The sequence below is a fragment of the Rhinopithecus roxellana genome, chromosome 15 (genome assembly GCF_007565055.1).
Source record: "Rhinopithecus roxellana isolate Shanxi Qingling chromosome 15, ASM756505v1, whole genome shotgun sequence".
Lineage (NCBI taxonomy): Eukaryota > Metazoa > Chordata > Mammalia > Primates > Cercopithecidae > Rhinopithecus > Rhinopithecus roxellana.
In genome coordinates, this window is record NC_044563.1 from 92,379,991 (window position 1) to 92,397,241 (window position 17,251).

Below are 17,251 nucleotides of genomic sequence, written 5' to 3' on the forward strand. Positions count from 1 at the left end.
TTTTATGAAGAATTCTATGAAATGGTAGGTGTCTATGAATGTGGAGATTCACGGTGGTGACTGGCTGGTACCCTATGTGATTGTCAAAGGCCCGCTGCAAAGGTACTAAATCCCAGCCTCGCCATCCAAGTTGTGTCTCTTAGGGCATAGAGTGTGTTTCACTCCCTTTGTTCCTCATTCTCCTTTCAGTCCAGCTGCAGCTATCAGTGTGTGTACTGATGTGAAAGAACTCTTTGTAAGTGGCTGCCTTGTGCTTAGAATTTCTTGCAAGTCTATGCTGGCAGTTGGTGAGGCCAGAGTCAATAAAAAAAATAAAATGGAAAGATGGGACGTTGCTTTTATTAAGGTTGATTGCAGCTGCTGTATTAGCTCTTTAAGAACCTCTTGGTGACCAACGCCTCTGAGAAAATGGCCTTTCTGTGCTTAATTGGCGAAAAGCAAGGGGATTTAAGTCACTGCTTTTAGGAGGGGTAATCCAAGGTCAGCACTCACCAAATGTCTGTCACACAACTGGTTTTGTGGGAGGAATTTTTCTGTACTAAGGCTCCATGTGGGGGCTGGGCACTTGGAGGAGCGTGGGCTGATAATCTTTGGTAGTTTTTACCTGTTTTTGTTTTTCTTTCTGAGGAAGGTAGAATTACAGATTTCTAGGATTCGAAGACTGTAAAAGTTTACTGTTCATCCAGTCAAACTCTTATTTTCAGCTGAAGAAATGGGCCAAGAGAGATGAAGTGCCTGGCCCCAGGTCCCACAGGTGGTTCCATCTCAAGGGTCAGGACCAGAGCTCAGGGAAGGGCCAGAACTGAGGTATTTTTGAGCAGTGGCTGGGGTTGGATGGAGGTGGGAAGACAGATAATCAGGAGAGTACCCCAGGGAAGCCAGGAGAGGTGAGAAGTCAGAAGAGGGTGGAAGTGAGGATGGAAATGCCTTACAACGTACATATAGCCTCAAACCCATGACCCCGTTCATCCTGTCAGCAAACAGTCACTGGGCACCAGACAGGAAGAAGGGACAGGCAGGAGGCAGAGACTCAGAAAGAAGTCAGCGCCTACCTCGCTTCCATTTATTCTGAAATCTTTTCCGAGAGGAGGGAGATTTCTGTGCTTTTGAGACCTCACAGCTTCCCTGAGGAAGGCAAGTGAAGTGACAGCTGGCAGAGGTGAGATTAAGGGGACAATTAGGTCCTTTCAGCCAGGCGAGGCCATGAATTGATCGTAGGCTGAGTAACAGCTGTAATCTACCCTTAGTGGGTTTTTTTCTCAATGTCAATATCTAACACCCTTGTTACAGAGCTCCGACCCCCTGCCGTCCGTCAGCTGAAATGTGACCCTGTTCTTCCTTTTCTTCCAGTGTCCGAGCTGCAGGAGGAGGGAATGAATGCCATTAACCTGCCCCTCAGCCCAATTCCCTTCGAGCTGGACCCCGAGGACACAATGCTGGGTAACTGTGCTCTTGTCTCTGAATTCACTTAAGCTTTCTCGTGCCAGCACCCCCACTGAATTCCTTTTCTTTTTAAAGAGGAGAATGAGGTGCGAACAATGGTGGATCCAAACTCACGCAGTGACCCCAAGCTTCAAGAACTGATGAAGGTAAGAAGAAATCAGGAGCCGCTTCAGGTGCCTCACAGACCCACCAGGTGTCCATATGCCATCTGCTCTGTGCAGGCACCCCACGAGCCCCTCAGTGAAGGTAGAAAGTCATGGTGGCCCCTGCCTCAGGCAGTGGGTGGTCTAGTAGATGGCCATCGAAAACGTAACCAATTGTATAAGCGTGGGACATGACAAATGCCCAGTGAGTGGTGCTGGTCACAGCACCAGACAGTTCAGTACAGGTAAGCTCACGATGGCCAGGATTCCAGAGTGCACAAAATGCTTATTTTCTCAAGGACCTTCAAAAGCAGGCAGTAAAGTAGGAATTAGTCTCATCCCTATTTTCCAGATGACAAAACCAAGTCTCAGAAAAGCCAAAAGGTTTGTTTATGGTCATAAACAAGGAGACGGAATTCAAGCAGAAATGAAGGAAATGAAGTGACATATTGTGCATAATGTACCTGCGCAGTGGCTGGTGTGTGCTTGTCCTTCCAAAACTGTTCACTTCCCCCCTGCATCTTATTCCCTGTCCTGTGTTCCTCCTCTTCGGCTTAACCAGGCTGCACTTAAGACAAAAGGCACTCACACCTGTCATCCCAGCACTCTGCAGAGGCCAAGGCGGGTGGATCACTTGAGCTCAGGAGTTCGAGACCAGCCTGGGCAACGTGGTGAAACACCACCTCTACTAAAAATACAAAATAAGCAAAGTGTGGTGGCGCATGCCTGTAGTCCCAGCTACTCAGGAGGCTGAGGTCGGAGGATGGCTTGAATCTGGGAGGCAGAGGTTGCAATGAGCCATGATCACGCCACCGCACTCCAGCCTGGCCCTGTCTCAAAAAAAAAAAAAAAAAAAAAAAAGCACTGGATGTCAGAGTGATTCATTCCCCATGCAAATCTGAAGACGCGGTTCCTCTGTGCAAGATCTGTCAGAGTTTCCCGTCCACCTCAAGTTGCAGTCCACTCCTAGAGGTGGTGTTTAGCGTCCTTGCTCTAGCTGCCTCTTCAACCTCAGGTCAACCACTACCCGGCAACACAGGGATGTCAGAACTGCTCCTCCCAGCAGCCCATGCATGCTCCCAAAACTCCCCACCGCCAAAGCCTGGCTAATGCATTCCACTCTGACTTGCCTCTCATGCCCTTCATCTGAAAGTCTCAGCACGGCTACTTGCTCCAGGAAGCTTGCTCTGAACTCGAGTGCCATGGCTTAGCCCCTCCGTGGCTGCTATGGCACTGTCCTTAGTTCTGTTGTCGTCTCCACGTAATATTACAGCAGACTTATCTGTCTCTTTCACTAAATGGTGAACTTCTTGGGGTTAGAAACTGTCTTTTTTTTCTATCATTGTACCCTAAAGACCCAGCACAGAATGTCACATATAGCAGGTATTTAATAAACATTGGAGGATGGATGGAGGAAAGGAAGGAGGAGGAAGGGTGGGTGGATGAATGGGTAGGAATTTCAGTCAGCCAGGAGTATTCAGAAGTAAAATCAAACCCATGTGAGGGTTGGGCCATCTCACTAGGGACTGGAGGACTGAGGGCAATCATCTCAGAGGAGATGTATAAATGTCCCTTCTGTCTGCTGAAGGGAGTCTGTGCCCTGACCCCAGAGTTCAAGAGAAAGGAGGCAGCCTTGGCTAGGCCGCCATGCAGCCTCTTACTCCCCTGGATCACAACCAGAGCCCCACAGGCAGTTGGGCTATGCATGTTGGGTATCTGGCCTTTCCTGATGCAGTCTGTGCTGCACCCACAGGTGACTGCCCCTGCCCAGTGAGACCCTAAGCCCTTGCCTTGCTGTGCAGGAAGAAGATGGAACAGTTGAGGTGCAGGCTCTGCCTGCTGCTGCACCTCTCCGGGGTGCTGGGCCTGTATGGGCAAGGGTAGGGGGAAAGGGTCTAGCCCTGGGCTTGCTCCTGTCAGAGGGCATTCACCATGCTAGAATGGGTAAGCTACTACTTGCTCAGGAGACCCCTGAGGGTAAGCACAAGGACAGAATGGGCTCCAAATGGTTCAGTCTTCAGTGTTGATCTCCCAGACCTAGACCTGCACTCGGGCCCTGTTTGAGGGAGTGGAGGATTGGAGATGCACATAGACATGAGCCCTGGAGTGCTGACCAAACACACAGATCACTTTATAGCTACCTCCGTACTTCCAGAGGGAGGTTCAATTTTCTAGATCTAGACTGGTTTGACCACCTTGAAATCCTACTCTTTCTGGTCAACTCCTAGTATTCTTTTAAGGGTCTCCTTAGGAGCTGGGCACAGTGGCATGTACCTGTAGTTCCAGCTACTTTCAGATGAAGGTTTGAGGACAGAAGTTTGAAGCTATAGTGGACTATGATTGTACCTGTGAATAGCCACTGCACTCCAGCCTGGGCAACATAGCAAGACCCTACCTCAAAAAAAAAAAAAAGTCTCCTCAAACACAAGGCTTTCTGGAAGCCTCCCCTCATTCCTGATCTCTCCTGCCCACTCCCAGCCTGTTGGGGCCTCTCCTCTACTCTCTCATAGCACCATGTCTTTTCCACCCTAGGATTTGAACCCTTTATGTTATAATCCTTTGGTTGACCGGTTTTCTGCCCCCATAAGCCTCTCCAGGACAGAGGCTGGGACTTACTATACTGGATACAGTGCAGTGCCTGGTATACAGTAGGTGTTACAGTTATTATCTTCCTGTCTTGGGACAGTGGAACAATGTCCTGTAAAGCCTCCAGGCTCACCCAGGGATGGCAATGCTGTCTGGCTATTGCTGTGTTATAAAGGCAGCATATTTATGCTAAGGCAAAGACATCCAACACAAAGGATGATGTCCACTTATAAAAAACTGGAGAAATGTCAAAACTGTAGTGGTTCCCCCAGGCCTGTGGTCAGGGAGGAAGATTGAGTACAAAGGGGCCTACGGAAGCATCCTACGGGGGAGGGAACTGTTCTGTATCTCAGTTGTGGTGGGGGTTAAACTACTGTGCACAATGACCAAAACTCATCACTGTATACTTAACTCTTTTTTTTTTTTTTTTTTTTTTTTTTTTGAGGTAGAGTCTCACTCTGTTGCCCAGGCTGGAGTGCAGTGGCACAATCTCGGCTTACTACAGCCTCAACCTCCCTGTTCAAGCAATTCTCCTCCCTCAGCCACCCCAGTAGCTGGGATTACAGGCACCTATCACCACGCCTGACTAATCTTTGTAGTTTTAGTAGAGATGGGGTTTCACCATGTTGGCCAGGCTGGTCTCAAACTCCTGACCTCAAGTGATCTGCCTGCCTCGACCTCCCAAAGTGTTGGGGTTACCGGTGTGAACCACCTTTTCATGGCTATACACTGTGAATGTTGCTTGCCATTAGAGTAAGGAATAATAGGGGACATAGATATTAACAAGGACACTGGTGCCACCAGCGCTAGCAGGATGTACATCTGAAAATTAAGAAGGCCAGTAGGGCTCACACTTGCAGCTACCTGTGCGCACACTGGGTCATGTGGATAGTTCTGCTTTTAAATCTGAAGTTCAAAGCAGGGCACAATGGAACACTCACATAGTCTCAGCTACACAGGTGGCTGAGGCAGGAAGATCACTTGAGCCCAGGAGTTTGAGTCTAGCCTAGGCAACATAGTGAGACCCCATCTCAAATAAAATGAAACTTAAAATCTAAAGTTCATTTAGATTTTAATTGTTTAGGATAAGAAAGCTGGTCTGTAAGAAAATAAACTATAACTCTTTCTTATTATTGCTCGTTCCCCCTCTCTCTCTATGTAGGTATTAATTGACTGGATTAATGATGTGTTGGTTGGAGAAAGAATCATTGTGAAAGACCTGGCTGAAGATTTATATGATGGACAAGTCCTGCAGAAGCTTTTCGGTAGGAGAGTTCAGTGCTGCAGTGGATGTGTGTTTAACTGCAGGTGGTTGGATCACCTACTTGTAGCTAGAAGGAGTTATTCTCAGTTTACAGTGGCTTACCTGGAAATGTATTACAAATGTGTGGAACGTGGAATAACAGCTCAGTGAAGGTTTTAGATGTCCTCTTGCAATGTTTTACATGAATGAATTGTAGAGGGAGTCTCCACGACCAGGTGGGCCTGCTCCTTCTAGCAGCCAAGGGTCATCAGCTAGATGAAGAGACCCCACTATATATTAATAGCTAGAAAGCACGCCTCCTTCTCTCCAGAAAAGCATTCCTGTGTGGCCTCTGTAGGTATATTTACATGCATGGGCGTGAGTATGCATTTTTAGACCTCTGTCACCTTCAGATGCATGTATGTGTTCCTCTGTCATCTGTGGACTTGTGCATGTGTGTGTTCCTCCCTGGGTCGCTTTGCAGCTGTTCATGTGACAATGTAAGGACAAAGGGGAGAGAAAGGAGAATTCAGGGGTAATCTTAGTGTTGAAAGGACAAATTTCAGCTTGAATGGAGTTAAGGTGTCCTCCACTGCTCCTAATCTAACTCTGGCCCAAACCTTCCCCTCAGATTCTAGACTTCAATCCTTCACTGCCCTCTGGGCACCTCTACCTGAATCTACCTTAGACTGAATTCATCCACTTTTCTAAAGCTGTTTCTTCCCCTCTGAGTTCGTAGAATCCCCTCCCTTCCTCCTCTGTCCCCATGTATACAGGGATCAGCAAGACCCATTTCTACCTCTCCTGAATACATCCTCTGCCGTTTTCACTTCTCTGAATTATTGAAAAAACTTCCACACTCACTTCTTTGCTTCCCATCTCACCTCCTTCAACCTATTCCCTACACAGCTAGCAGAGGAAACTTTTAAAATCCCAAGTCCAGTCTTGCAGTACTTATTTATAACTCTCAGTGGCTCTCTCCTGCTGGACAAAGTCCAAACCCCTTGTCACAACATTCAAAGCATTCCATCATCCGATGACCTCCAGCTGTCTCCTCGGCCTCACCTCTGGCCCTTCCCACACATGTGGCTCATCCATGTGGTAATACGTGTAAAGTGCTTAGGATAGTGCCTGACACATAGCAGATGCTCGATAAATGTCATCATTGGTTTTACTATTTTTTTATACCATTGCTGCATTTTTACATATGCCACACATATTAACATGCCTATACTTTTGCTCATACTAGTCCTTCTGCCTCTAAGGCCTGCCTTCCTGCTTTACCCACCAGGGCAAACCATTATTGCTCATCCTTCTGATCTCTAGAATTAATCAAATGTGCCTCCCTATTACAGCCTTTACAGTACTGTCACTTTTTTTTTTTTTTTTTTTTTTTTTTTTTTTGAGGCAGGTTCTCGCTGTCACCCAGGCTGGAATGCAGTGGCATGATCTTGGCTCATTGCAGCCTTGACCTCCAGGGTTCGAGTGACCCTCCTGCCTCAGCCTCCTGAATAGCTGGGACTACAGGGCATGCACCATCATGCCCAGCTAATTTTTGTGTTTTTTGTGGAGACGGGGTTTTGCCATGTTGCCCAGGCAGGTCTCAAACTCCTGGGCTCAAGCAACCCGCCTCAGCCTCCTGAAGGTACTTACTGGAATTACAGTAGGGAGCCACCACACCTAGCCCTATAGTCACATTTAGAAAAGGTAGTCATACACTCTTTTTTTTAATGTTCCCCCCCTACACACACATATATGTATCTCTCTCTGAGGAACTATATATACACTTGCACGTATATGCATATATGTGTGTAGATATATACAAATGTGTACACACATATATCCATATACATACATGTGAGTATATAGACATACCTTATTATAAGACTTTCCATGTCATCTGTGGCTGTTTAGGTAAATGTGCATAGGCTTCCCCAAGGCACGAGCCATGTCCTATATATTTATCCAGGCTTCTCCAGCACCATCAGATTGTCTAGCACGTGTTGCCTAGCACTTAATGTATATTGAGGCCAGGCACGGTGGCTCACGCCTGTAATCCCTGTACGTTGGGAGGCCTAGGCAGGCAGATCACCTGAGGTCAAGAGTTCAAGACCAGCCTGGCCAACATGGTGAAACCCCGTCTCTACTAAAAATGCAAAAAGTAGCCGGGTGTGGTGGCAGGCGCCTGTAGTCCCAGCTACTTGGGAGGCTGAGTCAGGAGAATCGCTTGAACCTGGGAGGCGGAGGTTGCATAGAGCCTAGATCATGCCATTGCACTCTAGCATGGGGGACAGACCAAGACTCCCTCTCAAAAAAAAAAAAAAAAAAAAAAAAATGTGTATTGAATGAACGAATGAATGGCTAATGCAATTTCTAGGAAGTTAAACTGATTTGGTTCTCAGACATCAGTATTAATGGGTGTTAATATTTAAGGGCATATAAACTGCAACTGAATACAGAGAGGAAATGAAAAAGCTTTGGCACATGAAGACATGGCTAAGCCAGGAGCCTCACTACGCATCTCTCCCAGTGACTACAGCTTTTAACTCCTCCAGCAAACATCTAGTCAGGATCTGAAACTGCCAGAATGTTCTATGCTAGGCTGTCAGAGCAAGCAAGGTAGAACATGGCCACAGAGTAATGGAACATGGTCGTGAAGGAATCTTGCCTCCAGGAATGGTTACAAAATCATCCAGCATCACATCTGTGCAACCCAAATCAGGCATTACATACAAGCAGATTCGATCATTTCAGATCTCACCCTTCATGCTGAAAAGGTGATTCACTATGGAGGTGATGCTTCTTTTGTGAACTTAAGTTTAGACCCTAATCTCAAAGGTCTAAGGCAGGGCATACACATTCAAAGCCTACAGGTAGGATAACCAGGTGGAGCGAGCCAGTGTGTAGTAAAAAAAATATACATGCATCAGGAGCTCCTGGGAGGGATCAGTCTGAAAGCAGAGATTAGGGGGAATGTTTTGGTTTGTTTTCTTTTTTTAATGACTCTGTGAGTATATAAAGGAGGCAGAGTTTCAAGTGAGCACTCTGACCTTACGTTCCCCTCTGGCTATTTTTCCTGTCACTGGTCGTGTTAACCTCGATCACATTGTCAAGGTGGTATCTGCCAGATTTCTTCATTATAAAGTGACTGTTTTTCTCTTTTTAATTTATGTGGGGAGAGATACTTTGAGACCGTGTAAATATCCTGTTCTCCTTAAACTTCTCCCTCTAGTTTTAGCATCCATTTAGAATGCATCTGCTGCAATTACTATGGTAGTGTTCTAGCAGAGATGGTCTCTTCTCTGTATTCTTTCTGCATTTATTAACTGGAATTCTAAAAGGAAGAGTTGTCATTTCTATTTATTTATATCACTGTGGACATATTTATTTTATACTTTGGGTTTAATCCAGTACTACTTTATCATTCACTTTTTTGCTCATTGGCTTCCAGCTTTGGCCATTGGGAGCTCTTTCAGGTTGCCTCCTGGACACTTTCAACAAGCTGCACATATATATATATATTTTTTTTTTTTGAGCCTTTCCTTTGTTTCTCACATCATAAGACACTCCAAGACCATCTTATATTTTTCTTACTCCAGTCCTGAAATCAATCACTTTTCCAACAAGCCCTGATTTATTTTATTGGAGAATGGAATTTAGATATCAAGATTTGGGCATATTAGTGGATGTTTTTAACTTGTTGTCTGCAGCATAAATAACCAAACATCTGTACCTAGGTACAGTACCCTTACATGGTGGTGTTAACCAGGCATGATTGTTCCCAGAAATCCAGCTTCTAATCATACTGGGGCTTGAGCTTCCTTAATACTGAATTGGTTGGGCAGCGAGCTGGAGGGGTCTGAGTTTGAGATTAGTAAAGTAACTATGAAACACTAGCACTTAGAAGATGATGGAAATGGCATAAGGGCCTCTGGTAGCCCAGGAGCACACACACTGACATCAAGAAAAGGATATGGGGCCAGGCATGGTGGCTCACACCTGTAATCCATGCACTTTGGGAGTCCGAGGTGGGTGGATCACCTAAGGTCAGGAGTTTAAGACCAGCCTGACCAACATGGTGAAACCCTGTCTCTTCTAAATACAATTAGCCAGGCATGGTGGTGCATGCTACTTGGGAGGCTGAGGCAGGAGAATCACTTGAACCCAGGAGGCAGAGGTTGCAGTGAGCCGAGATCATGCCATTGCACTCCACCCTGGGCAACAAGAGCGAAACTGTCTCAAAAAAAAAAAAAGAAAAAGAAAAGGACATGGAATCCAGGAAGCCATGTTGATTACATTGTGGAACAAAGACCCAGAACCTAGAGGCAGAAGTGTGTGAGAAGGTGTGGCAGTGTATTAGTCTGTTCTCATGCTGCTCATAAAGACATACCCGAGACTGGGTAATTTAAAAAGGAAAGCGGGCTGGGTGTGGTGGCTTAGGCCTGTAATCCCAACACTTTGGGAGGCCGAGGCAGGAGGATCACAAGGTCAGGAATTCGAGACCAGCCTGACCAACATGGTGAAACCCCCATCTCTACTAAAAATTCAAAAATTAGCCAGGCATGGTAGCAGGCACCTGTAATCCCAGCTACTCGGGAGGCTGAGGCAGGAGAATCGCTTGAACCCAGGAGGCAGAGGTTGCAGTTAGCTGAGATTGCACCATTGCACTCCAACCTGGGTGACAGAGCAAGACTCCATCTCAAAAAAAAAAAAAAAAAGGAAAGAGGTTTAATTGACTCAGAGTTCCACGTGGCTGGTGAGGCCTCACAATCATGGCTGAAGGCAAATGAAGAACAAAGTCATGTCTTACATGTCGGCAGGCAAAAAAGCTTGTGCAGGGGAAACTCCCATTTATAAAACCATCAGATATTGTGAGACTTATTCACTACCCCATGATTCAGTTATGTCCACCTGGCCCCACCCTTGATACATGGAGATTATTAACATTCAAGGTGAGATTTGAGTGAGGAAACAGCCAAACCATATTAGGCAGGGACCTCTTGACAGAGGGTTGTATGTGTTTTGTTGCTGTGGTGAAAGCCTGAACAGGTGAGCGTCCTTGAGATTCCATGTGACCTTGGCTGGCAAGGACTGGCTGGGTGTTCTCCAATTGTGAGCTCAATGGGGAGCAAGAGCATACCTGGCTCACCTCTGTGTGGCCACATGCTCCTTGCTCACAGCAGTGTCTGCCTTCCTTGCAGGAAAATCACCCTTCTTAGAGGCCCCAGGCATTTCTGGTAGATTCTATCAGAACAGCCTCTCCCTAGTCCTTTTTTCTTAGCTGCCCAACCCAGCTGCCCCATTGCTGCCTGTATTCCCTGGGTCTTCCCACTTGCCCTGGCATCAGATCTTAGTTTAGGTTTTCCCAAAGCAGATGCTGAGACAAGGACATGGGTGGAGGAAGCTTATATGGGAGGTGACCTTAAAACATACAAATAACTGAATAGGGCATGTAAAAGGGGAAGAGAGAAGTGCCAAACATGAGTATGTTAATCAGAACAGCAGCCCTATTTCAACCAGGGCTCATAGCTGGGCCCTCTGAGAAACCACATAACAACACATCTCAGAATCACCCTTCCCAGTGCAAGGTAGCAAGGGCATTTATCCTATGGCTCCTTTCCCCCTGTGGTTGAGGGTTGCCTGTGCAGGAAATAAAAACTTCCAGGTTGTGCTCCTGTGGTTACAAGAAGAGGCCAGAGATGGCCATCAGTGTGCTAGGAGCTGTCTGCAGCTACAGATGAATGCAGGTGGGCCAGGGAGCTTGGGGAAGGGGCATCGCCAGCATCCAGAGAGACCACAGGGACAGCAACCCTGCTGTGGGGACACTGGCCACTTCTCTGCGCTATTGGTATTGCTGCCAAGAAAATATTAGCCGCTGGCAACGCTGGCCTGCTTCTTCATGACATACACTTCGTCCTCTCACGGGAGCAGCCCCAGCCCTTTCCAAACCTCAGAGCAAAGGTTTCCCAACCCCAGAATGAGGAGGAAGTTCCTTCCTACCCCAGCCAAAAAATCACCTCATTGTCCAGGATTACCCCCTTCCAGGGTGATTGATAGAGGAAAGAGCCTTAGGTTTCCCAGAATATTCTCTTACTCCATGGCATCAATAAGAAAGTCACAGAATCATCCCAAGTTGGGACACATTTCCCAATGCCTCAGTTATGCAGGTATGTCCACGGTCACCTGGTTATATTTACATTCACAACACTTAGGCAGTAGGTATGACTGAGTGAGAGATGGGATAAGCGATTCCAGGACGATGCCTACACAACATAATTCATCATTTCATTTGAACATGGCCCACTGCCTGTTTCTTATTGAGGTTTCCTGGCTTGGGATGTCTATGTGAATTTCCTTATGGTATGTTTTCATTTGACTGATCCTTATCTTTGAACACATACATGTGCTGGGAACAGAAAAGGCCTACATTCAGGGATGAGAGTCATAAGGTTCCAGGGCTCTTCCTTCTGGTTTTCACAATAACATGTGACTGAAACAGGATATCATTCTTCAGGCTTGAGACCACAAGGTTGCCTGTGGCAATAAAGTTCTACAGGAGGATGGTTTTATTTTGTTTTGTTTTGTGTGTGTGGTTTTCTTTTTCCCTGATAGACACTAAAGGGTGCATTTTACACTGATCATAATCTATTCTGATAATAATATCCACTAGGCAAAAACCATTTGGTGTGCTATATGCTAACTGCTGAGTTTAGGGATATAAAAGTAAATGTGTCATATTGCTGTCTTCTGTTGGGATTAAAGATGTGAGCCACCTCACCCAGCCAGAGGGGGCATTTTGAAAATTGTGAGTTCTGTAAACTCAGCCTGGTAGTATACAGGTCTGTAAGAGATCAAGTAGGAGTTCGGGCAAGGTTTTGGGAAAGGTTTCAGGGAAGAGGGGGTATTTTGGTGTTTTATTTTTGTTACCTTTTTTTTTTTTTTTTTTTGAGATAGGGCCTCACTCTGTTGCCCAGGCTGGAGTGCAGTGGCACAGTCATAGTTCACTGCAGCGTCGCCCTCCCCGGGCTCGGGAGATCTTCCCATCTCAGCCTCCCAGGTAGCTGCGATCACAGGTGTGAACCACCATACCCAACTAATTTTTGTATGTTTTATAGCGATGGGATTTCACCATGTTGCCCAAGTTGGTCTCAAACTACTGGGCTCAAATGATTCACCCACCTTGGCCTCCCAAAGTGTTGGGATTAAAGGCATGAGCCACCTCACCCAGCCAGAGGGGGTCATTTTGAATGGGGCCTTACAGAAAAAGATCTCAAACATATAAGGAAGGAGAAAGGGCACTTTAGCCAGGACAACAAAAGAGTTTCCAGGAAGCCTCTGTTAATTTTGGTGCTAATGGATGGAAAATGCTGTAGCGTCCAGGAGCCAGTCAGTAGGTGACCATCAGGGTTGGGTGACTGGGATATGAGGCTAACAAAGAAAATGAGACCCAGCTCCCAGGTTGTGGTTTTTAGCACCATTTTCCAACAGGATAAACCAGGACTTCTTGGAGAAATGCCTTCTTTTAGACCTGGGGCAGGGAATGTAGATGAGCCTAGAGCATCTTGCAGTGCCAAAAAGAAGTGCTAAGAAAAAATATATATACACAGCCACACATTGAAAATGTCCAAAACCAACCCGAGGGAGCTCCCAGTGGCCAAAGCTGGAATTATTTGGGGGGAAAATTAATAATAGTAGTATTGGATTATAATCCAAAGTCTAATATAAATATCCTTAAATTGATACTGATAAAAATAAATAACTGAACAAATAAACGGGAACAAAAAGATAACTCTCCCTTATAGAATATCAAATACTTTATGTAGATACAACCCCTTCAAAAAAGGTGGCAATTAATTCCACAATCCTCGAGTGGCTGATTTTAGTGACTGGCTTCCCATGATGAGGGTGTGGAAGTGGGGATAGGGTAGGGGGAGGATGTAATGAAAGGTTACTTCACTTCTGTGGTCTTCCTCCCCAGCCTACCCATGGGAAAAATGTAGGAACAACCAAGCAGTCCTCACCATCACTTCTCAAAATTGTCAAGGTCATGGTAAAAACAAGGAAAGTGTGAAAAACTATCGCAGAACAGAGGAGGCTAAGGAGACATGAAGAAAAGAAGTGGTATCGCCTAGACCATTTCCTGAAACAGAAAAAGGGCATTAGAAAAAACCTAGTGAATCCAGATAAGATATGGAGTTAACAGTCATGTACTAATGTCATACATAATGTACCATAGTAATGTGAGATGTTAACAGTAGGAGGGGAAACTGAGTTCGGAGTGCATAGGAACTGTCTGTACTGTTTGTAACTTTTATTTAAATCTAAAAACCATTCTAAAATGAAAAGTCTATTTAAAATAAAGGGCCCAGCACTGTGGCTCACACCTGTAATCCCAGCACTTTGGGAGGCCGAGGTGGGTGGATCACCTGAGGTCGGGAGTTCAGGACCAGCCTGACTAACATGGAGAAACCTTATCGCTACTAAAAATACAAAATTAGCCAGGCATGGTGGCGCATACCTGTAATCCCAGCTACTTGGGAGGCTGAGGCAGGAGAATCGCTTGAACCCGGGAGGCAGACATTGCAGTGAGCCAAAAATCGCACCATTGTGCTCCAGCCTGGGCAACAAGAGCGAAACTGTCTCAAAGATAAAAATAAAAATGAAATAAATAGAGGCTGGTTGCGGTGGCTCATGCCTGTAATCCCAGCACTTCAGGAGGCCAAGGCAGGCAGATCACTTGAGGCCAGAAATTCAGGATCAGCCTGGCCAACACGATGAAACCTCATTTCTACTAAAAATACAAAAATTAGTGGGGCATGGTGGTGGGCGCCTATAATCCCAGCTACTCAGGTGACTCAGGCAGGAGGATCACTTGAGCCCAGGAGGCAGAGTTTGCAGTGAGCTGAGATTGCACCACTGCACTCCGGCCTGGAAGACAAAGTGAGACTGTGTCTCAAAACAATAAATAAAATAAAGGAAGAAGATGAAGCTCACATTAGAGGACCGTGAACTAAGAGTTTTAGACTGTATTGTTTGGGTAGTGGCAACTAGTGATGGCTTATGAGCAAAACACGATCAGAAATGAGACTTTAGGAAATAACATAGGAGCAGTATGGGGGTTGCTCAGAGACAGTGGAAGGAACTCCAGCAGAGCATCTCCTCATGAGAAAAGGATAGTGTCAAACTAGAGGAGTGACAGTTTGGATGGGGAAAAGCTTGAAGAGGACCTAGAGATGTAGGGAATGAGTAGCCAGAGTAAACCAGGTGGATGTTGAATGGGGATGACTCCATGAACCCCAGGAGGAGGTGCATCTTGAAGAGTTTGATCTTGTTTACTTTGAGGGTCACTTTTCTATGCCCCAAAATGCTGGGCCGAAGTGGCAGCTATGCTAAAATTGAAGCAGGAATGAAGAAACAGGAGATCTCAGTTCCAATCTTGGTTTCACCACTAAAACATACCTCTGCTACTCCAATCGCTCTCCTGTAAAGTCAGGAAGGTGGCTTTAAAAACCTCTATGGCTGAACTACCCAGTTCAGCAACCAATAGCCACATACAGCTGTTAAAAGCAATTAAAATGGAACATTGATTTTCTCAGTTACACCAGCTAGATATCAAGTGCTCAATAGCCAAATGTAGCTAGTAGCTACCATATTGGATAATTAAAAAATGAACATTGCCGTCATAGCAGAAAGTTCTGTTGAATAGCACTGCTTGAAGATCCTCCTCCTATAATAGTCTGATTTTAGGATTGTTGATATATGCTGCTATTCTTTTTTTTTATGATTTAAAAAATGGGATATGTATTTGGATAATTTGCAACCTATAATCCTAAAAGAATTGCCAGAATGCAAAGATCTTTTTAATAATATTATTTCTGGTGAAATCAAAGTCAAAATATAATACCTAGGACTCCTTCTTGTCCAAAGAAGAAATTAAACTAGATAATTTCTTTTCTGAAATAGTCTGCAAATTATAATTCACAAGAAGTACACAAAATAGAGTAAATAAAAGTGTGTATACAGGAAAAGCTACATAATTCCAATTTTTGCTTCCTTAGCAAGGTACTGTACATATACTACATCAACATAATAGAAATGGCACAGTCTCTGAGGACACGTTCCACATTTTATTTACATTTTAAGACTTAACTTTAATCTCAAAATCACATATCCATACACCTATTTCCTTTTTGTTGACTTCACTTAAATGCATGGTTAAACAAAGACTGTAAACAAATATTTACCATGTCTGTTACATGTAACACACAAGAACAGCTTTTAACAGAAATTCATCAACTCCCCCCAACATTTTTTATTATAAATACAGGTATCAAAACAATCCTGAACATATTTTTGATACTGCTAGTAGTGAGCACCCACACCGCTTCAAAACTTAACACATCTGTGACAATATTTGTTGTACCTGCTACTTTTTAAACAATTTCAACTGCAGCTCTCTTTCACTAAGCAAGATGGGTAAAGCATGCCATTTCTGTTTTCTTTCTTGAGATTTTCACTTTTTAGAAACACACATGCTTCCACTGCCATCTGACACTTCTCCACACGCTTTCATCTTGTAAACCTGAATTCTATTTCGAGTACTCCAGGTTTACGTTTAAATGACAGTGCCTTAACAAGAGAAAAAAAATTGTGCTGCATTTTTCCTCCTGTTACCTGAAAACATAATGGGTGTACATGTATTAAATATATTCTTACAGATGTCCAGGTTATGTTTACCAGCTGGAATTCTTTTACTTAATGTGTGGGTATTTTTCATTGTGATATTTAATCAAGACATTAACATGAGTAAAAGGTTGTTGATTTAAGACAAGTTTGAGATCCACTAAAATTAATTGTTGTGTGTTTGTCCTTCTGGTGGCTGTGGAAGCTTCATATTTTCTTTGGGCATCATTAGACGTCTTAGCTCTTGAAGTACAACTTTAATGCTATATGAATTTTGCCATTTTGCTAACACTGGTATGCTCCGGGCATCCACCATCCCACTGGAATTATTTATTCCATTCATATTAATTTTTGTTACAAATCTAACTGACGGAGGAGCTTCTGGGTATTTAGGTCCACATTCTACTTTCAGGCTATATATTCTGTTTTCATAATTTGTCCTTGGTGGCCCAATAATCATGCCTGTCCACCTTGTAAGTGTCATATCTTCATCATCTTCAAGGCCCCAGCTAACCGTACCATCGCCTACTCCTTTTTGTCCTTCTTCAAGTTCTTCCAACAAGCGAAAAATACGAGGAACTTTAACTCCTGTGGAGACTGCCATCTTCTCCTGCAGCCTGACGCAGCCCATATGCTGCTATTCTTAAACTGAAAGAGGCATTTTCTCATCTCAGAAACTCAAAAGTTAGATGAAAGTTTTTTATTATTTTTCTTTATAAATAATAGAGAAGCTCTCTAAAATGTCTTACTACATAGACAAAAGCATGGTAGAGAATGACTGTGTGTGTCAAGGGACACATACACAAACATTGTACAATACAATGTTTGTGTATGCATTGAATATTTCTGGTAATAGTCATAATAAACTGTCTCTATGGAATGGGACTAGGGAACTTGGGACTGCCATGGAGAGGAGACAGTTTTCACAGCTTGAATTTTCTCTGTTTATATATTATCGGTCTTTTTGAAAGTGGTTGAGTGCATATGTAAATTTCAAGAGCAAAACTGAATTAATGTATCAGTAGATATCAAATAATATTTGATATACTTCAACAGCCATTTCAAGTAAAATAGAAAGAGGAAACTACTTAAATATGATAAAGACCACTATACAAAACCTAACTGAACATATTAAATAGTGAAATATCAAAGA

At 44.4% G+C, this 17,251-nt stretch overlaps 2 protein-coding genes across 2 annotated transcripts in view; one reads left to right on the plus strand and one right to left on the minus strand.

The window, feature by feature from the left end:
* PARVA (parvin alpha) overlaps positions 1-17,251 on the plus strand; it is a 168,738-nt gene that overhangs the window by 104,057 nt on the left and 47,430 nt on the right. The window contains exons 2-4 of the mRNA XM_010371322.2: positions 1,351-1,440; positions 1,519-1,589; positions 5,335-5,437. Of these exons, the coding sequence (XP_010369624.1) occupies positions 1,351-1,440; positions 1,519-1,589; positions 5,335-5,437 (264 nt within the window). The remainder of the gene's footprint in view (positions 1-1,350; positions 1,441-1,518; positions 1,590-5,334; positions 5,438-17,251) is intronic.
* Positions 16,190-16,722, minus strand: LOC104668566 (ubiquitin-conjugating enzyme E2 variant 2). The gene has a single exon (XM_010371321.2). The coding sequence runs from the start codon at positions 16,700-16,702 to the stop codon at positions 16,265-16,267; it is 438 nt and encodes a 145-aa protein (XP_010369623.1). The 5' UTR covers positions 16,703-16,722; the 3' UTR covers positions 16,190-16,264.